The 24,731-nt window shown below is 48.6% G+C and overlaps 1 protein-coding gene across 2 annotated transcripts in view; it reads right to left on the bottom strand.

The window, feature by feature from the left end:
* The window catches only part of LSP1 (lymphocyte specific protein 1), a 50,137-nt gene extending 25,462 nt beyond the window's left edge, over window positions 1–24,675 (bottom strand). Inside the window, exons 1-2 of one of the 2 annotated variants that reach the window (XM_071558802.1) lie at window positions 24,527–24,675; window positions 113–262 (exon numbers count right to left, since the gene is read on the bottom strand). In XM_071558802.1, the coding sequence (XP_071414903.1) occupies window positions 113–262; window positions 24,527–24,633 (257 nt within the window). In that variant the 5' untranslated portion in view covers window positions 24,634–24,675. Of the gene's footprint in view, window positions 1–112; window positions 263–13,181; window positions 13,398–24,526 lie in introns of those variants that run through there. The other variant, XM_071558803.1, reaches the window with a different exon arrangement.
* Window positions 24,676–24,731: the final 56 nt, after the last annotated feature.

Genomic DNA, 24,731 nt, shown 5'->3' with positions numbered 1-24,731 from the left:
CATCTCCCCAAACCACCCCAAACAACAGAGACACACGTGCCATGGATGCAGGAGGGGTTTGCTGCAAGGAGAAAGTGTGTTGCTGAATGAGCTATCTACAGGTATTTCTTACTGGTTTTCCTGTGCTGGACCTGCACTCTCAGAGGAGACAGTGCCATTCAAGCCCTCTTCTGCCTGGGATCTCAGCTGCTTCTCCCGCTCCCGCCGCCGCCGCTCTCTTGCTGCCTCCTCCTCATCTTCCACACTCCACTGTGCTGTCAGCCTGCCAAGACAGAGGAAAAACTCATCTTTAATGCCATCAGGCAGTGCCTGTGAAACCTGGTAATAATCCTCTGAGGTGTCTGGGCTCCCCCCAGCAAACAGGAGGCTGCTGCAGAGGAGCGCTCCCACCGTAAGCGGTGGTCCTCAAAGTGGCATCCGCACCTCCATTGGCATAGCTCCGCAGTGCGACTGATTGATGTGCAAGGATAAGGTGGGACACATGGAGTGGGAGAGGAGTGCAGAAAAGCCTGTAAGTCTCTCCAAGGAATAAGTGGTGCATATCCCCTTCCTCCCAGACCAGCCACCTTCATGCAGGCCAGAAGACCACTGGGAAGCACTATTTCCTGCAAAAACAGTTTTGTACCCCAAGAAGGATTTGTAAAGGGTCTTGCAGGGCTGCAAGGTATCTAACATTCTCATCTCAAGCTCTGTCTCAAGGCAGGCACAATCAACACCCTGGAAGTCAGTTTCCTTAGGCAGCTGAACTGCTCCTGCCTGATCAGGAGCCAAGGGAACAGTGGCAGAGAGCAGCAGCTATGTCCTGCTCTGCCCTGCCTAGCTTCCTTTCACCCCTACTGAGGAGGAAACCTGCCCCGGCTTCTCCCAGACATATCAGCTGCTGGATAATAATGGCCTCTTATATCCCCAAGGAAATGATAAGGTGGATGCCACATTCCTCCTCTGGTGATAACACCAGTCCAGTCACTCCCCACAGGGGACTGGCTCCTGCTCCACCACTGGCAGCACCAGAGGAGATGCAGGCAGAAAGGGACACACTGCCATGGGGTGGTCACCACTCACCCAAAGGGCCTGTGACGGCAGCTGCAGCTGGGCAAGTCTGACCTGTGGTACCTGGGCTGATGCTGGGACAGATGCTTGCTCACCCCACTCACTCCTGGCTCAGCCAGGTCCAAAAGAGACCACGAAGGCTGTTTCCCCTGGCATTTGCAAGCCTATTTACAGAAATGCTCCTGAGCCAGGCACACACATGGGAGTTGGGTATGCAATCTTCTACTAGCAGCAGGATCCAGCCCAACCCGAACTTCCCCTCCTCAAGCATGCCCTGAAGACTGCAGTCCCCATAGGATGAACTTGCTCAATAGGAGATATAGTGCAACATAGTTCAGATCAGGGCAATAAGCTTGTGGTAAGGAAAATGGGAAAAACCCCACTGAAATGCCTTAGTTGATATGTCTTTCATCCTAGTTTAACTGAATGAACAGCAGGTTTCAGCTGACTACAGAAGTGCACTCTGCCAGCCTGCCCAGCTTTGCCCACGGCCTAGACTACAAACCATGTGAAAGGGCCTCACTTCACTAAGGGCCTCACTAAAATGCTGTTTTCATTTGAAGTTCGGGACAGATACCTCCCTCTACCAGCAACAGGGGGGGGGGGGAAAAGCCCATTGGGATTAATTGATACATTTTGTTCAGGAAAAATTTCACCCTTCTAATTACACTGTGAACCTTGTTTCCAGGCAGACTCCCTTGGAGCCTATTTTCACTCCGCAGTGCCAGCAGGACTGTCGACCTTAGCCTCAGTAGCATCCCTTAGCACAGTGGTCCCACTATCACATTACCAGGAAGCTGGTGATGACCCTAAATCACTGCCCTCTTGAACTCCCACCTGCCCCAAGGCAACAGAGCCAGAATGTGGAGCCTGATAAGGAAAAATTGAAGATCCTTGCTGCACCCATGATGGAGCAGGGAACAAAGCAGATCCCAGGACTAGGCCAAGAGAATGCTCCACTGCCATGTAGTTACTGCCTGCTTTATTTTGGGTGGGGTCTTCTTTCAAGCAGCAAATTTAGCTCTTTCCCCTTTTACCCCATCGTCACCCCTTGCCACCTTCCCTCAGGGGGAACAAAGTGGACCCAGAACAGAGCCTGGACTCCCCTCCTCCTTTTCCGACTCATCCCACACTCCCTATTTATTATTTTTTCTCAGGTTCCCATAGAAACCCTTGTCTCTGTGCCTGGCAGGAAGCCACCGTGTTGTTGGTTTGGGTTTTTTTAATATATAAATGAAGTCATTCATTAAACTCTGCCATGATCTCCCTCCCTCGTGGGACAACTCCAGATAGTCTCGAATTCAGAAACGCTCTTAACCCCCTCTCTCCCATGTCGCCCCAGTTACAAGAAGGAAGGTCCATGTTTATGTCAGAATAAGTTAGATTTCAAGTAAAATCCTTCACCCCTCCTTCAGCTTTCTTGGGAAGCTGCTTCAGAGGCATTGCTGCATCAACCCTCCCAGCTTGGCTAGGGTGCCTGGGGGAGCTTGGAGGGGGGTCTCCTCTGAAGCACATGAGCTTTCCACACTGTGAGAGCAACGTTGGTTGGCAGCCCTCTCCCTTTCCCAGTTGGATGTGACTAACTCTCTCCCCATGACCTCACCGGCTCGCTATTCTGTCCCTGCATCCTTCGAACAGGCTGAGGACAGAGCCAGGGGCGACTGTTTTGGGGAGAAGAATTTTTCTGCAAAAGCAGGGAAATAACTTTCCCAGCTCCCTTTGCCACAGAGCAATCCTGCTTCCAGGTTGCCCGGCGCTGTGCTGGGATGTGGCTCAGACACACTGAGCATCCTGGTGGGGCTGCAACGCTGGGGGCACCATGCCCCTGCTCAGCAGTAAGCGCTGCAGATAAAGCTCCCACTGAGCCTCCACTTACTCTTCCGTCAGAAATACCAGCACTTTCCAGCAAACACATAAACCCAGTTTATTTGCACATTCTGAGCTTTCTCTCATGTTCAAACAGGCTGGTAGTGGAGTGAGATTTAATAAGTGATGCTTTGGGGTTCAGTAATCACACTGACAAGCAGATGAAAAAAATGATTACTTTTTGACTGACCTAGCAGCACAAATATTTGTCTTTAGTGAAAAACAAACAAAACAAAACAAAAACCAAGCAAATCAGAAACTAAGCCTTGCATTTGTTTTTGTGTTTGGGTCAGCTACAGGGGTTTGTTGGACCCTAGACAAAATGTGCCATTTCAATTTGGACAAGCACAAGTGTGAGCAGGGGGTCAGCTGTTAAATTTCCTTTCAAAGCAAAAAGGTGGAAAGATTTAATTTCTAAATGGTTCCATTTTCTAAGAAGGGGCCATGGTCTCCTGTTTGCTCTAATTGTTCACAATCACATTCAGTAACTAAACATGCTCAGCCCACAGTGATATTTCACAACCATCTTTCCCATTTCTAGAAATAATTACCCAGTCCTTTGCAGGCTGATCCCATGTATCTCTGCCTTCAACTCCAGCCAGCATTGGTCCCAGGCTAGGGAGCTTTGGGAAAGAAGCAGACTCATAGCTACAGTGGGACCAAGAGCTCTCAACTTCATTTCACACATCACAGGACAGGGAAATGAAAAGCAAGACTTGAAGCTTAAAGACTTGCAAGATGAGCTACAGTATGCTATAGTCCTGCATCCAGCCACTTGCCCTTATAAAATCCCTGTATAGAGGGATTTTCATGTGATGTGAAAGGAAGTTCAGCCCCTCACACAAACTTTAAGAGGACTGGAGAAGGGATGACAAAAGGTAGAGAGATCTCTTTGTGGTCCTAGCAGACAGGAGCTGCAGCAAGACTTGCTCCAGCAAGACCTTATCACAGGGCTGGGTCATTTCTCTTACGCAGTCCCTATAACTGACAATAACTTTTGGAAGGTCTTGGTTGAGCCAAACATACTTTGTGGATGGGGCTTATCTTTTCCTGAGGAGGTGAGGAGATCCAGAAGGTCTAAAGATGAGCTGAAAGCACCTTTGGCCACAGAGTCACAGCTTGCCAGGCATTTGGGATGCTTACGACTTCTGTTCTGAGGCCAGCTGCCCATTTCAGATCCAGCTCTTGACTTCACCTCCCTTTGGACCCTCAGTCAAGGGACGGTTTTTATTTCTGTTTACACTACAAAACACCTCTTTTTGCAGAACAGCATTACAGGCACTGCTTCTTTGGCTCCGCTCTTCCACATGGCCACAAACACCAGCTCCAGACAAGCCAGAATTGCTTGAAAGGTCAGGTTTCCTTTGGGCGATTCCCCATCAGCACTTGAGGAGATTATAATATTCAGGCAAGTGAAATTTCTGGCACCAGATGAGCTGTGTTTAAGGGAAACTCTATGGACTCAAGGAGTCTTTTGCATGGTTGACAGCTCAAAGGAAACTTTGCTGGCCCAAACCCAACATTCAGCAGTAAAGCTAATTCCAGAAATGAAAATCAAATGCCTCGCAGAGGCTTAGGGCTTTGCAGACCTGTGCCAGAAAACTCAAGAACCCTCTACCAGCACTCTGGATATTCCTGTCTCCTGAGCTCACTGGGGTATCAGGCCAGGACAGTGTCGACTTTGGTTGCTGCCTCTGTGGGGTAGGTTGCTCCTGCAAAGCCAAGGTTCAGTAGGAAAAAGGTTTCAAGAACAGGATTTAGGAGGAGCCACGTGCAATCCCTGGCATGACAGCTGTTATTGACCCATCACTTGCAAAAAAAACGAGCATCCACCACCACTGAAAGCATTACCTGCAAGCAATGGGGCTACAAGAATTAGACAAGAACTGGGAAGAGTAGCCCTACCTCCCACAGCAGCCATCTCATTGGCTGCTCTGCTGAGATTAGGGGAAAGGGAAATGCCAGAAACTGATGCAAGGGACCTTCCTCTTTCATGTAATCCACCATAGCCTGTGTTGCTTTGTCACAGTGCCAGATACAGTATCAGTGCAGAATACGGCCTAGGACTGTCAGCAAGTTCATCCTGATGCTGAGCAGAGCTGCCAGGCTTTATTTCATATTGCATTTATCACACATTTATAAAGGGCCCTGACAACTGACAACTGGTATGGAGATATGCAGCTCACCCTGTCACACAAAATGGAAGAGGATACCCTCAGAAGCCTACGAATAAACACCTCCTTTACCTATTTGACCTTCAGCAAACAAATTAATCACATATTAATCTCTTATAAATGGATCTGTGTGACTAAGTCAAGTATGCTGGAATACCCAGATAATGCCTCCATTCATGTCATTCAGGACCAATGGTGTCAGGCCATGACAGAAGTCATGGCTGAGGACACTTGTATGCAATGTACAGTCATGCTCCCATGGCTCAGATTCTCTCCCTCCCTGCAAACCATAAATGTCATGGCTCATAGCAGTGTCCCAGGCAATGCCTCACATCACAGGCACCAGTTTTGGGCATCAGAGTTCAGCATCATAGTCCTTTCCAAAGATCTCTCTCTGACCCAGGTTTACCTCCACCTATCATGACACCTTCAGAATCCTGTCCCTAAGCCCATGGTCTTGCCCAAGGTAACCAGGAAGACACATGGAATGGAGCAGAAGTCCAGCTGGCATCCTGACCCCCTGATTAACTCTATGCTAACAGGCTGCTGCTGAACACCAGACTGGGCTCCCTGACACCAGGGAACATTGGCTGGCAAAGCATCTATGGTACAGCCATCATGGTATCAGACAACAACCAAGAGTCACACTTCCTCAAGGATGGGTTTTCATGGCTTAGGATCTTCATCCCACTGAATAAGTAAAGGGGTGTAGATAGCCATATGATACAAGGAGACTGGGAAAAGAAATAAAATTAAAAATTAATATGTCACAGCCTGGAGTTTATTTCAGCCTACCCTCAGGAGAGTTATCATAGCTCTGAAACAGCAGCGTGTCAGTCAAAGGAAGCCAGAGACACTGCACAAGCCTCTCCCTCCCATACATTCATGTAATTCCTCAGCTCCATTGCTCCATTCAGAGTCCAGGCTACAGAGTTTGAGTAAGAAGGGGGGCAACAAGGAGAGGAAAAAATGCATCTATATACTTCACCCTTAGCCTTTTTCTCATACCAAGCTTCCCCACCCCACACGTAGCTGCACAGTCTCAGCCATGTCGTCTCCCCATCTCTCTTATAAATCACAGGTCACCTTCAAGATGTGCGCAGCAGAAAAGAGCAGCTTCACACCCAGGGGCAGCCACAGAGCCCATCCCCATCACCCACTGGAGCCTGGGGGTGTGTAAAGGCGGCATGCATGGGGTGATAAGGACACACCAATGCATCTGAACAGAATATGGTATGGCCGAAACTTTTATCTAGCAGAAATGGAAGAAAAACACATTCAGCATGGCAGAGACCTATCTCCCTTTCAAAAATAAAAGCAATTCTTCTATTTTTAAAATGGATCTTGGATTTTCTCCACAAAAGCACATTCCATTTCTGCCCAGAGAAGGATGTGCAGCTAGGTATAAAATTCTGCTTGGTTTAGCCTTCATTAAATTCCCTGCAAAGACTGACCTGTCCGCATGGCATATCGGGCAGGGGAAGCCCCAAGATGCTAATTTACTGCTTCCACATGCAAAGCAAGGCACATTTGAGAAAGCTGGTGGCAAATGGCAGGAGCAGACCCTGGAGGAGGGATGTAGGCAGAGCTGGTCCTTCATCACGAGCTTCGTCTGTCCCCTCCTGCTGCTTACAGGACAGTAGTGGGTCCAAAAAGCTACAAGGGATGTTCCATGATTTCAGACACCATAAGTGACACACAGCCACTTAGAGAGGCACAAAGCAATCAACAGGAACAACTGTTTCTTTTTGTTATTATTGGTTTTAATGATGGCAGACAGAATCCAAACAAATCCCTTACAAGATGATGAATTGAACTCCTAGGACCATGGGTCCTTACCACAGATAGGCTGGTGCAGTAATGTGTTAACATCACCGTTCAGGAATTTGGCAGGGGGGAAGAAAGGACTGGAGTCTGAGTCCTCCCAGCACTCCACTGTATTCAGTAGGTGTGAGAAACTGGTGCTGTGCACAACCTCAAACCATGACTTTTTCTCACGGTCTCTCCATCTCAGCCCTAAGGTTCAAGAATCTGGAGGTTTTTTTGAAAGAGCAGGAAGTCTGGGCTCTATTTTGGCAAGGAAAAAGCAGGTCAGATGAGAAAACAGACTTGTCAAAGAGGTGCAGACTGCCTTACCTAGCTTTAGTATTTTATTTTTCCCCTCTCAGACGGAAGCAAGCCTTCACAGCCTCCGTGCCTTACCTACAGTCAGCCGGCATCCCTCTTGATACACTCATGCTGGCAAACAAGTCTGATGATACTAGGAAGGTGAGCAATAGCTTTACCCCTGCTTAGAGCCGGGATTAACATGCATATCAGCATGGTGCTTTTTATAGCACTGTTGGCTTTGCAGCCCCTGGGGCAACGCAGTCCTCCCAACAGGAGGAGGGAGTTTTCTGCCTGAGTACTGGCAGAAGGCAGCAGGGAGGCCATGGGAACACGCTGCTCCCTGAGAAAGTTGAGGCTCTCTTCACTTATGACCATCACTGACGAGTTGTGCTGCAACAGGAACTGGAGTCAGCAGCAAGCCCTTTGTCCCTGCTGTGCTAAGGCAGCATGTCTTCATGAGGAAAAAGTGTCTTTGTCCCAAAATACTGATTGCAACTTTTGTGTCTGAGGGCATGGCATCCCAGCCTCTTACTATGGGACAGAGGCATGCAGCAGCCCCAGCTACAATCTGCCCACCATGGAGCTGAGGGATGGTGTTGCTGGTGCCTGATACCTGTTTGGTGCTCCATCAAAAGAGTTAGAAATGATGGGAGAAGGGGGAAAAAAAATGAATCTAGAAGCTGAAAATTAGTTCTTACACACCACTTACGCACCATCTCAGCTGCAAAACCTCAAGCCTCAGCTTCTACATCCAATGCCCAGACACACGTGGTGGTCCTTCTCCACTGCATCAGAGGATGCAAATAACCTGTGGTTGCAGCCCTGTGACGCTGAGGCTCAGTGTAGCTCCCCAAAATTTCCATGGGCTCAAAGTTCAGGCCCTAACTATCCAATTGCTTAAGAGCAGGTAAAAATCTCAGTCAAGCTATGCTGAAAGCAAACAAAACTCATCAGCTGGTTTCTGGGAGAGGTCAATGGTAGGTGGAGTTTTTCTGAAAAAACAAGCCCCAGGGCTGCGAGAATACAGGAATGGATTCTCAGGGGGGACAGATGAGCTGCTGCAACTGGAGAGAGAATAATAAGCTGCTGCCTGCGGTGTGAAAGCAGAGGGTGGGCATCCCAAGAGGCACCCAGGGAGAGGCTACCTACCACACACTGGCTTAGCCCCTTACCCTTGCCCTGCCCCACGGCTCAGCTGGGCTGCAAATCACGAGGTTCCTCCTAGCTTGCAAAATGTGGTGGCATTGCTCTGCAAACAGCTGGCACCAGAGAAGCCCCACTGGGATGTGGAAATCCCCCAGGCATGCCCCACCAATACTGGGAGACCAGGCTAGCCCAAAGGGCTCTCCTGACTGCTCCTCCCTGCCAGCAGCCTCTGGTCATGTCTCCCTTCCCATCTACCCTCCACTCGTGAGGTTTGCAAAGGTGCCCACCAGTTCTGCCCTGGCCACAACAATGGGATACAGAGGAATAAAAAAAATAAAGGCCACTAATGAAAACATCAAAATAGGGGGGATTTGGGAAGGGAAGCACTGTAGGGCAAGCCCTGCAGGGACCACAAGCTCCTCATGAAACATGGAGGCAGTATTGCAAAGTATGAATTGAACTGATGAAGGCCATATCCTCCTTCCCATGTCAGCATCCCTCCCTTCTCTCCCCATGCAACAGCTCTGCTACTGGCTTGTTCCTGCACATTCATTTTCCCCATCTCCCCCTAAAGAGCTACTGCACTTCTTCACATCAAGAATTCCTCGTTCGCCATACCTATCCACAAGCCAGAGAATAAAGTCATGGTGTAATAGCCCACAGAGCAGATATCTCCTGGGCAACAAATGGTGCCCAGATCATGTACTAGCATCAAACACCCCCCCAAGAAAAATGTTCTTCCCCATCAAAGCACCAGCCAGCCCTCCCAAGTGCTGCAAGCCTCTTGTTCCCAGCTCAGCACTCAGGAGGTCAAGCCAGAAATACTGGAGTAGCATCTTTCCTGCTGAGAAACATCCTGGCAAGCTTTGGGAAACACTTGCATGCAGGCAGAAAGGAAGGCATCCCACAGAGCTGGGCAGAGCCCCCATATCCTAAGCAATCTAAATATTACACTCATTACATACACCAAAATCCATGGAGTTCAGAGAATTTTAAAGCTACCCCTAAAGCTGAGGAACTCTGGGCATTGCCAAGAGCATTGCTCAGCAATGCAGTAGTGTGTTGCAGGGAAAAAGAAGGGGCCATGAAGCTGCCTCATGGGTGCCAGGACATGAGTACTGGCATCAGCTGGAGGCAGAAAACATATCATCTATGGCAGGCCAAAACACGGGGGCATGCAACATTCATTTCAGATCTCACAGTTTGGCTTCCCATGTTAATGGCTTCCCAGAAGATAAAGCAAAAGTCTCATCCTACAGAGTAAATAATTAGCTCTATCATGTGATTGAATTTTGTGACTCTTTTTCTTCTCCTGAGTTTTTTCATCCTCAAGATTCAGTCCCCATTCCCCACAGCATTATTTGCACTTCAGACTCTATGGCATTGCACAGACGTATAATTAGAGACACTCGTTTATTTGTTGCCCGTGCAGCAGCCATGCTCTGGAGACAGTTCTGGACCAGGTCCCTGTTGTCCTGGAAAGCATACAAGCAGCATGCAAGAAAAAACTGTCCTTTTTCCCCAAGAACAAATGACAGCTCACTTCCTAATGGTACTCAAGATTTACTCACATACTGAACAAAAATCAGCTGAGAGAAGAACAGTACTGCTTCTAACTCACATCCATCTGCACACACACTTCACCCCACAGCTGCACGCCCCAACCAGGCACCAACAGCCCACCTATGAGGACACAACTGCGACAAGCCACCACAGCACTTAGTGGGAGCTGTGTCAACCAAGAAGCCCAATAATCCATTTTCAAGGAGAGGCACAGCTGATTTACAGAGAGGCTGATTTGTAGGTTAATTAAACAGCCATATTCTTTTGTGAAACACTTGAGACTCGATAAATAGAGGGAGAATAAAATTCCAGCAGGAGCAGATAATGAAATGAATCGGCATGACAGGCACTGGATCCCTATCTTATTTACAGGAATTCATTAAAAGGATAAGGAAAAAAGAGACCTTGATAACAGGATAAAGCAGCTCATGTTTGCAGAGGACATTAAAAAATACAGTCTTATGGGTGTGTGGGGGATCATCGTGCTACAAAGGGAGAAATCTTTCCCAAGTGATATCCTGATAGAGCAACTATGCCGGATGAGGGGAGTGCCTGGGCACGAAGGGCAAAGGAGGGGAGGTAGATAGCCCTGCAATTGTCCATTCTTCTCATGCCTTTCCCAGGTAATTACTCAGCCACTCGTGCTCTGCAGTTGTAAGGCATAACCCTGGGTTCTTTTCAGCCTCCAGCTTTTCAGATGTAAATGGTACGTTCATGCCTGCACCTCCAGCAAAGCACCTTCTTCAGTGAGGAAGGAGAGCTAATTTTTTCCATCCACCTCCAGGCTGGGCAGAGGTGAAAGATGTTTCCCAGAGTGCTGGCTCAGCACTTCAGCCTGCGGGTGTCTACAACATGGCCCAGTGCTCCCAAGAACACCAAACCACTCCATGGGCAAGAGCCCATTTGATTGAAATGCTGGGGGTTTGTATCAAGCACAAAACAGGATGCTTAAAGCACAGGCATTCAACTCTTCAACCCAAAATCCACCAGACTTTTACACTGGGTTTAGCTCAGGAACCCTTAACCCAGATGATGGACTACTGACAAGCAGCTCCCTTAGCCGAGCAATGCTCAGAGAAGGTAATTCCCTGTTTATCCCCACTGACAACCTGCAGGAGGAGCAGCCAGGTAAAGCTTGACACTACATCGAAATCCCAAGTGCTCACAAATATGGCTCTGTTTTCCCTCTTGTGCTCCAGGCCTCTCCAATGTTCCAGGTCTCAGGCACATCAGAAGAGCCCAGGACCTAGGCAATGTACTGCTCTGCCTGCGATCACCTTAAGACAGATAAAAGCAGTGCACGGCAATCCTGACAGCAATATATCTTGAAGCCAGTATCCTCAAGCCGTTCACTGACTGCAGTAGCTCGTTCCCGCAGCCGAGGCATGCAGAGCCAGCCCCACAGCCGTTCTTAGCAGAGAAACTGATCCAGGAGAAAATACAACTTCAAAACAGGCTGTGCTGTGTATGGAGCAGATCTTCTTGTTCTGCTATTGAATCCTGTGAACACGAGTGACGCTATTTGAGTGTAAAGCATGGAAATCCCTCACACCCCACTCCCTTACTTGTCTGTAAGCAGGACTGGAAAACACAGCCACAAAATCAAACCTCAGCCAAATTAAGTGTAATAACCCCGCTCAGCACAAATGTCACCTCATAAAAGCCCCTGTGAATCTCTGGGACACCAAAAGCCCCTTAACCACAGCAGGGGGGAACTTGGAGACATCATTAAGGACAGGAAAACACCCCTGGCTTAAGCTGTGCTGATGAGGACAGTTCTTTGGACACCCCTTTTCTGTGTATGAAGCACATATGCTTCCCCCTGCTCTCCCCCATCTGCCATCCTGCAAAATAAATTGCCACCCAGCTGTGAGCAGTCCATTTGCCTGGCCCTCAGTATGAGCCAACCCCAAATCCGAGCCCATCTCTGCCTTCTGCACACCCACACACAGGTTTCCTTACCCCTCAGGAGCCCCTGACCAAGTCCTGTTCTGAAACAGGGATCTGTAACTGAGATCTTAGTCCCTCTGGGCTCAGACCAGAGAAAGAGTCCAACAGAACAAACAGGAGATGAACAGAGAGGAGTCTGCTTCTCCTGCCCACTTTCCATCCCAGGGGCCTGTGCAACCAGTGGGAACTTTATTGCTGTCTCCCCTGGGTCCAGAAGGGGAGAAGGTGGCAGGGACTGAATGGCTGTAGGAGCCTGTTTCCCTTCCAAGGTGGGAAACTCATTTAAGAGGTGAGGTTAAGAGGCTGCATTACCAGTCAAGAAGACCCCAAATTGACCAGACAATGCCTATCAAAATAAACCCCACCTTGACATCCTGCCCCTCTCAGCTGGAGACCAGCAGGCACAACGAGCACAAGAGAGCCACGAAGTACCCAAGATACAGAATGTGAGTGCAGCACTCCCTTATTCCACCTCTCACCCATCCAGCTGCTTAATTAAAGAAGTGAGAAGTGCCTCTTCTGCCCAGTCAGAGCCATCAGCATGGCACAGCACAATCATTCACAAGAGGATCCTAGAGACTCACAGAGGAAAGCAGCATTTCCAGCCCGCACGGAAGAGCAGAGTGACCGCATGGCAGGGAATCCCAGAGCCAGCAGACAATATAGCTGTCCTACCCAGCTCAGCCCCGGCTGACAAATGGGAATAAACCCAACTGAGCCATCCACCTCTTTGCCCTGGCAATTAGACTCTGAGAGAAAGGTTCAAAGCACTATTGTGATCAATTAAATAAAAAAGAGCACTATCAGCGTGCAGGCGTGAAAGGGTCCATTTCTGATCTCTGAACTGAAAATGCACATCACAGCGTGCACAATGTACAGGTCCTAAAATAAAAAAAAAAGAAAAGAAAAATCCTTCTAGGCAGAAGCGTTCAGCGCTCAGGAGACACAAAAAGACACGTACTGAGACATCCCTTGCACGGAGAGCGGATGGGGCGAAACCAGCCGCTCAGGTGAGTGTCACAGTGCAGTTGTGCTCAGTTATTTCAGTTGGGAGCTCCTGGAAAAGCCATCAGTAAGTTCAAATCTGCTTTTCTCATACAGCTTTTGGGGAGGAGGGGGGTATCTATTATCCTGCCTTCCAACGCATCAGGTCTGCTGGAAAATCCGGGTGAGGACGAAATTCAGACGATTTAAAGGGACACGAAGATGGTCGTATCGGCAAACGCTCCCTATTTCCCCCCGGTGCCCCCCGCCCGCGCCCCTCGGAGCGGCAGCGCCAGCCGGAGCCGGGACCGGGTCCCCCGCGGGCAGGTGGGCGCTCACCTGATGAGGTTCTGCAGGCCCTGCTTGCTGGAGTTCCTCCTCAGGATCGCGCTGGTCATGGTGGCCACAGGCGCGGCGGACAGGGTCCCGCTGCCGCCCCCTCCCCAGCGCCGCAGGCAGCCGCCCGGCACTGCGCGCTCCCGCGGCCCCCTCTCCGCCTTCAGGAAGTTCTGCAGCTGGTTTCCTTTTGTTTCTGCTAGCCCCCCCTGCTCCACACCCCCGGCTTGCCTCCTCCACCTCTACCTCCTCCTCCTCCCCCTCTGCCTCGTGGAAGTGTCACGGGAGATTTTCTGCGAGCGCAGCCGCCGGCGGGCCCCGCAGCACAAAGCCCGGTGCACCCTGCTCCCCTGCGAGAGGGATTCTTTTCTCTCTTTGAGTCTCTTCTCTCCTTCATCTTCTCCAGCCCCCTCCTCCTTACCCTATTCATCCTCTCACACACATACACATACACACACAGAGAGCCTTCTTTTTTCTTTTCTTTTTTTCTCCACACCTTTACCGTTGTTTTCATGATTACACAAAGCGACTAGAGTGCAGAAATTCAGATTGGGAACTTGGACTCCACGAGCTGTAAATTACTCCCGGTCCATTCACAGCAGAAGTCTTGGATGAAGGTTTCACCTCCGCACACCCGAAGGTGAACCAAGAGTCAGATTAATACGAAATGGGCTTTGTGCTGGGAAATGCCACACCAGAGAAAAATTTTCTCCTGGGATGGTGCTACCAGCTGCATTTTGGGGGAAGCCTCAGGGAGGCAAGCAGCATACATCCTGCTTCTGCTCTCTAACTTCCCTCTCACCTGCCCAAGTGACTTACTCTCCCATGCCTCAGTTTTCCCAGCCATCAAATTGGGCAAGAACAAAATCTGGCTAAATCTGGCTTGCCTCTATGAAACACTGATATTTCGGGAGATTAAAGAAGTGTGTGAGTGTTTGAAGAAGGACTAACATTGCCACCTGCTAAAACAAAATGCCCATCTGCCATGCATTCAGATGCTTGTTCATGCTACTTCATCATGGGAGTACTCTCAGGGGAGAATAAAAGAGTCTTTTTCCCTAACCTGCATGTCCTGGTCCCCATGTGCTTTTCTGGGGGGGAAAGATCTTCTGCTGCACCAAACCAACAAGTGCCTGGACTTGTACCTGGCAAGTTCCAGTCCTGCCTTATATTTGCACATTATGGTGCATGCTCATGTTCCCCAAGGTAAATGGGAACTGGCTTTCATATTTCTCTGGATGTCTCCAATATGGGAGAAGTTATGTGGAATCACCCTGCTTAGACCCGTACCTTCCTTCTCCTTTCCATCCCTGTCATCATCTCATTTCAATCCCTTCAATCCCTTCTTCCTTTCAATCCCTTCTTCAGAAATGTTTCTTGACACCTGATAAGCTGAAATGGGAAGTTGCCCATGAAATACACCCAGAGATCTCAATTTAAAAAAAAAAAAAAAGGAAGTGCCTGCCCTCCTTTTCACTGTTTCTCCAGTTTAAAACAGCTTTTTTTGCCTGCAGACATTTACCAAGCATCGCCTAAGTGATTATGAACAACAAAAAACCACGAAGAACAGACATTGATGCTGGCCTCACCCTGTGGGCTGCTCAGATGATATCACACTGCATAGTTTTCTTTCTAAATTTGGTGAGAAGTTGCAAGAGATCCACCACAAAAGCTTTCTGTTGCTGAAAAAGAGCTTATCCTAGCCATGCAAGTGCTTGCAGGAGTAATTAGGTTTGAGCATGTGAACATTACTATTGACTTCATCACAACTGGCCAGAGTTGAAATGAAGTGTGCACCTACAGGGTTTTCTTTTTTGAGAGAATCTGCCCAAACCTGCCAGTGACTCCCATGGTCCAAGCCAGACAAGGATGCAACTTGAAGGAGACCTGGCAGGCAGAGATGTACCAGCCATGGGCCAGCAACAACTCAGGGCTGAATGAAATCACAACACTTATTTCAGGCAGAGATGACAGGCAATCTGCAGCAAGCTAAGGACCAGCAAGGAGGAATGCTGCCATTGTCACCACAAGTCAGCAGCTTGCTGGGTGTGGGGAGGGAAAGAGGCAAGGGCCCACTGCTGCCTATCAGAGGCAAGATCCTTAGTGTAAATAGGCAGAGGAAAAAGCTATTAATTCCCTCAGCAACAGAGCCTTAGCTCCACACCTGGGTTTGTCTCTTCAAGGATGCCAGCAGGAGCTCCTTGTCTTGCAAGCACTTGGCAGAGTTCCACCCCAATTCTAGGCCTGACTGCCTCTCAGAGATGGGGCTTTCAGTGAACAGGACTGACAAAAACCATGCTTGGATGATGAAACCCATGACATTAGCTCTTACTGATCTGAGGTGTTAAGATAATTTGGAAACACCAGAAGTGAAGCAGTGAGGAAAGGGTTTCCTTAACTGCAACAGGCTGAGCTCTGTGTTGCTCCCAGGGAGAGGAATTCCTGATACTAAATTCCACCTGGAAAAATTTTTCAAGGTGTTTGGGCTACTCAACCTCTGGGAAAGGCTTCCTACTCCTCTCCTTGGCTTTCATCTTTGAGAGATATACAAGATATGACAAGATACTGATTCCTCCACCATCAGTAGGGTCCTGCAGGACAACAGGGAGTGGAGAGTAGAACAGGACCCACAGCTTGCAAGAAGGGAAGGAACTGTACACCAAGTGACAGACGGACAGAGTCACTGTGCCCATCTCTGTGGGGTAGGGACCATGTAACCCTACTATTCAAAGGCACAAAGGCTGAGCCTAAAGGACCACAGAGAAAGAGCAGTGCAGGAGAAATCTCACACCATCGCCTTGCAGTACAGAAGCGCCTTTGGTCCTCTCTCCTCTCTCTAACTGCCGAGTCCACATGCATCAGTCTGAGTCACACCATGTATCCAAGAACAGTAAGGTCAGCATCAGTCCCACAGCTGCTCGTATCCTTTCACAGAAACAAACCTCCTGATCCCAGCAGGAAGTGAGTAGGAGTACAGTGGACACAGGAAAAGAAGCAAAGAATTAATTCATCTGTTATTTTTTGGCACAGTTTAAGCTACAAGAACCACCATAAATCTCTGCAGCAAAACTGCATCCCACAGTAGGACCTGAGGTGCCTGGAGCACCCAGGAACACATTGCATAGCACTGGAGAGTTGCCTAAAGCTCTTCTCAGCAGCATGGAAAGCAGAGAAGGTGAGATGCTGGGAGAGAGAACTAGTCTGTCTCCATCACTGTGAGAAAGAGGGCAGGAATCCCAGAGAGATAGGGCTGCACCAGTTCCCATCAATTACACTATCACTCTGCTATGTAGGACTAATTGCAAAATCAGTTGAAGGCTCACACATGGTCTAGGGGGAAAAAAAAGCAAAAATATTCTAGTCCTGCTAGTGAGGAAATGCAGCTCAAGCAATTCTCTCCAATATTGCTGGGATGTAAAGCACTGTCAGCATAAGCCCCAAAGTACAGTTGCTGTGAGGACCAGTCTTTTATGAGTGCCATCATCTGCCACCATGGTTTCCAGAAGTCCAGGCCTACATGTTAGTGGTGGGATCCCACCCTGAGAAGATGTTCTAGCAGGAACAGCCTCACATCTTCAGCAAGGACTAAGAATCCTACCTCAGATGGAGATGCTGTGCTTCCACTAGCAGCCCCTCTAGGACATTGGAGTAGATGGCGGGTCTCTGGCTTGTCTTTTAAGTGAGGCATCTTTCCCTCTGCCATCACAAACCTCTCTCCCTATCCCAGCAACTCACCAGCCTCTCTTCACCATGCACATGCAACCCCCACTTTGAAACCAGCCTGGCAGACATCCGCATTTGCTCAGCCCCTCAGGAGCCCCAGCTCAGGAAAAGGGGCACACCATTTGGTACGTCAGGTGCATAGATGGTGTGGTTTACATATTAACCTGATGGATAGGGTTTGCCCACCTCATCTTCACCCCAAATTCCCACTTAACTCAGTCCAGCCTACTCTGCCAGCACGCATTTTTGGGCAGCCAAAGAGAGACCAAAACAGGCAGTCAGAGATAATCCCAAGGAAACAGCACATTTAGCAGCCAAAAGCAGCATGTTGTCTCCTTCACACCAGAACAGCTCATTACAAGTGCCAGAAGTGTATTGACAGGAGGGCAGGGCACCTCGCCTGTGCAATTACCTCAGGGTGCAGGGAAAGGAGTCCAGTCCCAATGATACTCCCCAGCAAGCCTTCCTCTGCCCTGGCCATGAGTCGGGAGAGGATATTCCAAAGGCAATGTATGACCCCATGGGTGTTCAAGGAGGGGGTGCTGTAGTCAGGAGCTGTCTTGACTCAGAGATTTTGGCAGGCCCACACACTCAGAGGAGCACCATGAAGAACATGTATAATTGTGGGCTGGGTCCAAGGAGTCAACAAACGCTGTGTCATACTAAGTCTGAAATATTTGGCATGGGATCAATGATGACATTCTTCCTATAACATCCAAAGAGGCAGAAATGAGAGGAAGTCAGAAGCCAGATCTAGAAGGAGCGTCCTTCTTCCTCTACCACACTGCTACCTCTCACCCTTACGCTGAATGGAAAAGGGACTCTTCCTGGGGAACTTAATGAGTATTTCCATAAACCTAAAATCCCAAGGGTTTGCTTCATTTATCAGTGAGAGGGGGAAATGCAAGCTTACAAGCACTGTAAGAGAAGAGGGCTTTTGTTTCAGGGGTGATACAAACAAGAACAAAGGATGGATTTAAAAAACAGAGGAAGGAGAGAAGCATTAACTGGGTAGCCCAGCATAGTTAAAGGAGATCTGAGCCCCTGTTGTGGTAAGTGCTGTGCAAATAGTGAGATACCACCTGAGCCATTGAAGTGAGCCACCATCCAAGTTTTCCAGGCCAAGGCCAAGTGACTCAACCAGGCCCGGGAGGAGTGCAGCTGGTCCAGCATGTCAAGCCAGAGTCATTACTGATACTGTGCACCGTATCTACATATTAGGTTAAATCAACAAAGCTGTTGGGAAAGAGACAGGAAGACAAAACAATGACTGCCGATAAGACACTCCCATCCTATGCAGGAGGGTCATTACAGGACAAGAGGATAACTACTGGCCCCGAGGAGACACACTCCATCTCTTTGGGATGCTTCTCCACTGCAGGGCCAAAAAGCAGGACAAAGGACTCGAGCCAGGATGGATAAGCTATTGGCAACTGCTGCCAAGAGGTTGTCCTCCCCCGGCAGACACTGTAGGAAATGTCTAAGAAAAGCTGTCTTATAACATCACATTGCCTTGTCACTAGTCTCTCCTCACCAAGGTTTGGAAAACTGCTGAATGAATTTGAATTTCGAATGTCTATTTAACATAAATGTAGTGGTCTTTTTCTAGGTGGACTACATGTGCACTGGGCATCTGAAGCCGCCTTCAGACATCTCCCACATTGGGTATAAGGGGACACAACCTGTGATAGAGGCACCACCTTCCTTCACCAAGTGGCACCTGTGTGACATGTTTAAGCATCACCCAAAGCCAAGTAACACATTTTGTTGATAGACTTGCAAGACAGTACCCCTGCAGAAGTGCAGTCCTTTCAAGCCATGCTGTTCTGCTGACCACATAGCTTTCAAGAAGCAAAATACTGCTTCTGATCAATACAAACTTATTAGCTCATCCGCAGCTGGTTAGAGGCTCTGATGTAGCAGCACGTTGTGCAACACCAGCAGTTTTAGCAACCACTACTTAATCTCTAATTTACAGTGTTGGGCTGGTTACTTTACTTGGGGCCAGAGTAAACTAAATGAATAATAAGGAACTCCCAAGCACTCTCTGACAGTTCCTGCTTCCAAGCTATACCCTGACTTCCAGTCGTTCCTTGTCTTGGGAAAAGGCATCTAATATCAGCATGCCAATATCCATCCATGTCTCTCTTGCTAAGGTGGGCAAAAAGTAGGAGCTGTTTTGAAAGGGACCACAAAAGTATCATCATGTATCCAAAAAGCTTGAAGACACGTGCCTTCGTTAAGTGGGGCCCAAGAAAGAGCTAAGATGAGCCTGTTTTGCACAAAGCGCAGTGAAGGCTGTATGCAGGAAGATGGCACTGGCATGGAGATGCAGCAGAAAAGTCAAATGCCTCCCTAAGAAGGGAGAAGTCCCACCAGAACAGGGGTGCATAGTCTGTGTATTACATTAGTCTGCCCTTCAAGACAGCTCAGCTCAGGTACAATGCTGTCAGCTAATGTTACACGAAGCTATGTGACAACTGCAAGGAGGCACTTATTTTAAGAGGAAATTATTATTGCCACCAATTTTATTTGTGGAGAACTTTACTCCTTCCAAATAGTTGGCAGCCACAATTGCTTGGGGTCTGTCAATAGTTCAGGGTTTGTCAATGCTAATAGCTCCGAAGCAAGCTTGCACTGGAAAGGATACTGCTTCTGCAGCAGAAAAGCCCAAACATGCACAAGTGCAGAAGAAGAGATTGTATTTTCCAAACTATCTGGCAAGGACTTGATAAAAGGCATTACACATACTGTCTATGCAGCTGCAGCAAGCAACAGATACCTAGAGCTGGGAGGGAGGCTCCTTGGTAATGCAGAATTAATTCCTAAGAATAAATATATTTTCAAAATGAGCGTGTAAGCCAAAGAACCAAAGACCTCCAGCTGATGCAAACTGACACAGCATTATGGCAGGCAGAGGGATGGTGCTGATGTACACTGGCAAAAGCATTTGGGCCCGCACATCTGTGCAACAGCAAAAGAAATCCAAATAAATAAACTGAGCTTCAACTAAACCAAGTCTTGCACATCTCAGATTAGTTGCCCCCAGATGTCCTCAAGTTTTCAGCCCATTGGATGCAAGTTGCAAGTCACCAACCAAGCTAACAGAAGCCCACTGACTGCCAATTCTATTCATTAATATATCCAGCTGGGTTTGCTCATGTATGTCCATCTTTACTCAGGTATTCCTTGGACAGTTACCAGATGCACCAGGCTTCTACAAACCACCACTGCTCCTCTGAGACAGGGTGAACCCAAGTAGTTCCTGTGTTTGATTCTCTCCTCACATGACTGAAGATGCAAGTCCCAGCAGATCATCCCAGGAGGGCCTTGTTTAAAGCAGCAAATAACAGAAGATATTTCACCCTGCCTTGGCGCAAATTCTCCTGCAGAGAATATGGGCTGCACAAGTGAAAGCCACTGCAGACAGGCTCATGAGAAAGACAACTCTGAGTGCCGAAACCTGGGATTAAGACACCCCAATGGCTGCCTCACACATCTGGTGTGTGTTAGAATGGATACACTGGCAAGGAAAACATACATGGGCTCCAAGCAGGGCTGGTTAACCCACTGATGACTGAGCCTCTGTGGAACATGCAGGCAGGCTGAGGACTCTGAGATACCTGGCCAAGCCTCAGAAGAGCAGGGCCTCACTAGTGGCCTTTGTTTCCTAGATGATACTGGGAAATCAGGGAGGAATTTGGATCCTAAACATAGGTGTCAAACACCACTGATGATGCCTGGGGTTACCTAAGACAGCTGCCAAGGCCCAGCAGATGTCACACAGGTCCCATAGGAAACTACCTCTTCTGGGTACTAAATATACAGTGGGCAAGTTCTACAGTTAGAGCACCACTTCCCCTTTCAAAACATCTCAGCCTCAGCTGTCTAGCCTTGCAGTAGCGTTAACCTGTCCTCTTTTCCCTGAAGCAGTAGGCCATCAGGATAGGCACTGAGCACCCACCATGGTGACACCCTGGCCTTAGTTGGGCATTCTAGGTACTTCTCTAGTACACATCCTACCAAAGTCATGCCATGCAGGACAGCTGCTTTCCCAGAATGGGCAGCACCTCCTAGGACATACTTTTGACCCATATACCAGATGACCATGATCCAGAACACGACCTGAGACCTATGAGTCCCAATCATACAAATATAACTCCGTGTCTTCCTTGCATTGATGTACATCCTCAAGGTTTCTCCTTAAGAAAGACTTTGGAACAGAATCACCCTGTGAGAATCCATTCCCCATACATTTGGCTTCCAAGAATGCCAAAGCACCTCCTCAGTCAGCCTGAAGAGTCAGCCTGATGAGTTAGTTGGACTCATATTAAGGGAATGGGAATTGCAGCTGTAGGAGGTCAAAGCTTCTGTGCAAGCTGGGGGAGCAAAGCCCTCCCTCACCTGTTCCTGGTGAGTGGGCATAGCCCCTCCCAGGCAGGTCAAAGCAGAGGGGCCCAGGATTCCCAGGGCATGCCAAGGTTAAGCACTTCCTGCTGCACAGCCAGCCCTTCCACTTACTGCAGGGGTTTTCAGATTTTGGGAAAAGCCCTAAATCTTCTGAAGTAAGTTCACCCTACAAAATCCAGGGGCAATGGATTCCCACAAGCTTCAGAGCCAGACTGCACACCAAGAGTTTCAAAACAGCCCGCTTTCCAGCCAGCAGAGAGTCTTCTGTGTTTTTTCAAAAAAAAGTAAAATTCAAATGAAGGCTGCTGGGCAATCCCTTGCTTTAACACACACTCCTCCAAACTCATAGATTTACATGGTAAAATAAGCTGAGAGGCAAGGCAAGGCATGCCAGGCTTAATTTATTTTTTCCTCCAAGAAGAAAAGGACAGTGAAGGCACCTGATACCTCCTATAATTAGAGACAGTTCTTTACTCCTAATGCCACTGCCAGAGCACCTATATCCAATTTGGAAACCATAAGTATAACCCAGCCTCATTAAATAATCCATCTGGCCCTCCCCTGTTCATTTCCCTACTATTTTTCCACTTTAATGAGCCCAGCTGGGTCAAACTGTGACCTGAACAGGGATCAGCATCCCTCCATCCTGCCCCCAAGGAATCTACAAAGACTCTTCAAGTATCAGTTTTCCCAGAAAACCTCCTTCCAGTCATGGGTATGCTTAGCAACAGCAGTCATTTTAGCACAGACCCTTGAGAGTCCTCTAAGGATCTGGAGAATTCAAGACAGCTGGGGATAGACATGGCAAGGAAATGCCTGAGGCTTGCTGGCACAGCAGAGCCTCTCCCCAGGCAGTGACCATACATGGGCTGCCAAGGGCTCCCGGCAGCTCATGGGGTGGGAAACCCCAGAAGGAAGAAGAAGAGCGAATCTCATCTCAGAGCCCACAGACAAGAGAAATCTGCTTCATGAGCTGTGCTGTCTCTCAGGTGCAGATATCCTGCAGAGTACAGTGCAAGCTGTAGGGATGGACACTGCCGTAGGAACTAAGGTTGGGGGATACCTGAAGCCTCCAGAGCCTTATGGAAAGAGCTCTGAGTAACAGACCCAGTACATACTGGGCTCCCAACTTCCCACCATCAGGGCAAGACAACCCAAGCAGCCACCTCCCCAGAGCTCCCCCCAGTTACTCGCTTAGTTGGAAAGGCTCACACTGCAACAGTTTCCTATACAGCAATTCTGATTCATGGAAGAGAACATAATGCCAGTCTGGTTTAAGTAGTGTTACACTGTCATCAGCAGGACTTAGCCAGCATGTCCCAGTTTTAATGGGGAAACGGAGTAGGCTATGTTCAAATTAAGACTTCTAGGACATTTTCTAATGCAAGCTCCTCTTCTATATACACTGGACACAGTTAAATAGACCAGCACTCATAGTTTTCTTCCAACACATCCCACTCTGCCTTTATACCCAGGAGCCTTGGGATTTACTTTCCTGGCAGCTCCATCACAAGATTCACTGCTCACACCTCCATCATGCTTTAGGCTGTCTTAGGAGCAGTGTCCTGACTCCATCCATACACAGGTCAGCTTGAAAAGACCTTTGTCATCAAGGAGAGAAGATCAGAGAGCTGAGCTAACCACAGGGTGAGACAAGGTAGTGCCAAAAAGCAAGTAAACACTTCCTTTCTCCATTTTGGGTGTGGAACTCATCAGTCTAGCAAGTGTTCAAATAGCACAAGTAAAAGCACGAGAAATTTAAAGCTGCACATGAAACTATTACACAAATTGTGAGGGAAAGTAATTCTCTCCATGTTTAAAAAAAGAGGAACTTATTTTTACTCACTATGTTTGCCATCAAGTTTCCTATTTCTTTAAGGTTCTAAAAGACATGCAGCTAGAGAGGAAGGGATGCACCACACTGCTGTCAGTGTTCACATACACTCTTTTAAAATATGTTTCTAAAGGCTGTAAGGGTCTGAGTGCTACAGAACAGACTCCTCCAGACAGCCTCTTATTTAGCGGAAACCCCAGCAGGAAACAGAAAAGGGAACAAGCTGCCCCTGCCCTACCAGCAAACCCACTGGTGGCCGTGCCTGCACCAGTGTACCTGCATCTATTTCAGCAAGAGGGGAGCAGAAAGGTTTGATTGCCTTGGGCCACGTACAGCATCTGCTCCTTGCTACTGCAAGGTGAGCTGAACCTGCAGTGGAGGACAGCCAGGCTAGAGGCAATACAGCAATCAATAGATCCCAGTACTGAGGAAACCCCTGTGCTGCCCCAGAAGCCAAGACTTCCCTTTGTTTCAGCAGAGAGTCATACACAGAGCCTTCCAGCACCTTTTGAAGCTTCAAGTCAAATCTTTAGCGAAGGCTAATTGCTGTCAGGTGTCAGCCGAAACACTTAGTGCAAACCACTAATGACAGGAGATGACACACCTTTCTCCTCTCATTGTCACTCCAGGGGTTTTTTTCCTGACAACATTAGCTGTGCTGGCTCTCAGAAGCCTTGGGGGAAAATGCTAATGCAAGCTTTGAAGCTGGAGGTGAAAAATCAGGGAATCTCCTAAGCTCCCTGGATGTTCAGGCTGAATCCAGTCCAAATCTGAGTACTGGGCGATGCACTTTATCTGTCTGCCCCCACCACAGAGAGGTGTGGTCGCGGCTACTGATGTCTTCTTTTAGCCCCCGTGAAAAGCTGTCTGCATTGGAGTGAACAGACCCCAAATTTTACAGTCTCTACTGATAAAGCTATAAAGCAGAGTGGAGGCACAGGGAGATATAAAACCTATTTTGCAGAAACTTTAGGCATCAGCATCTCGCCTGAATTATTGCCAGGTTAATTTGACTAGAGACCTAGAGCATATAGCAAGAAATCAGATGTGCCCAGCAAGGAGAGGAGACCACCCACTGGTCTTAGAGATGGGGCTGATTTCAGCTATGGAGCAGGTCCAGGTGACCAGACCCCTCAATGAGCTTCCCTGCTTCTGGAGCTGTTATTCCCCCTTTGATCAACCCCCTTCCAAGGGCTTTGAAGTTCAAAGGGGGTGAGACCTTTAGGAAATCTAAGTCTCTCACTAGCTGGAGAAGCTTGTCAAAAGCCCATGGGTCATCACTGTTTTGGTTGCATATCCTCCTTGCCCACCATTGCCCTCCCTGTTTCCCAGTCTCCCAGTTCCAGGACTGGAAGGCAGCTGTGGTGTCCCCAAACCTCACCTCTCACTCCTCTCAAGGGATTCATCTCCCACTTGGCTCATGCCTTCTGCACCCTCCTGGCACCCCTCCGAGTCTGACATCTCTCCTGGCTGGCACGGCAGCCACATGGACAGCTCCAGTGCAAGGGTGCTGCCGCTGTTTCGCTTTTCCTGTGCTCAGCAGAAGTGAGCTGTGCCGGAAACTTCATGGGCTGAGGTTTGGGGGG

Source organism: Pithys albifrons, chromosome 6, assembly GCF_047495875.1.
Source record: "Pithys albifrons albifrons isolate INPA30051 chromosome 6, PitAlb_v1, whole genome shotgun sequence".
NCBI lineage: Eukaryota > Metazoa > Chordata > Aves > Passeriformes > Thamnophilidae > Pithys > Pithys albifrons.
Note: the sequence above shows the minus strand (reverse complement) of the source record. Positions and strands in the feature narration are given on the sequence as shown.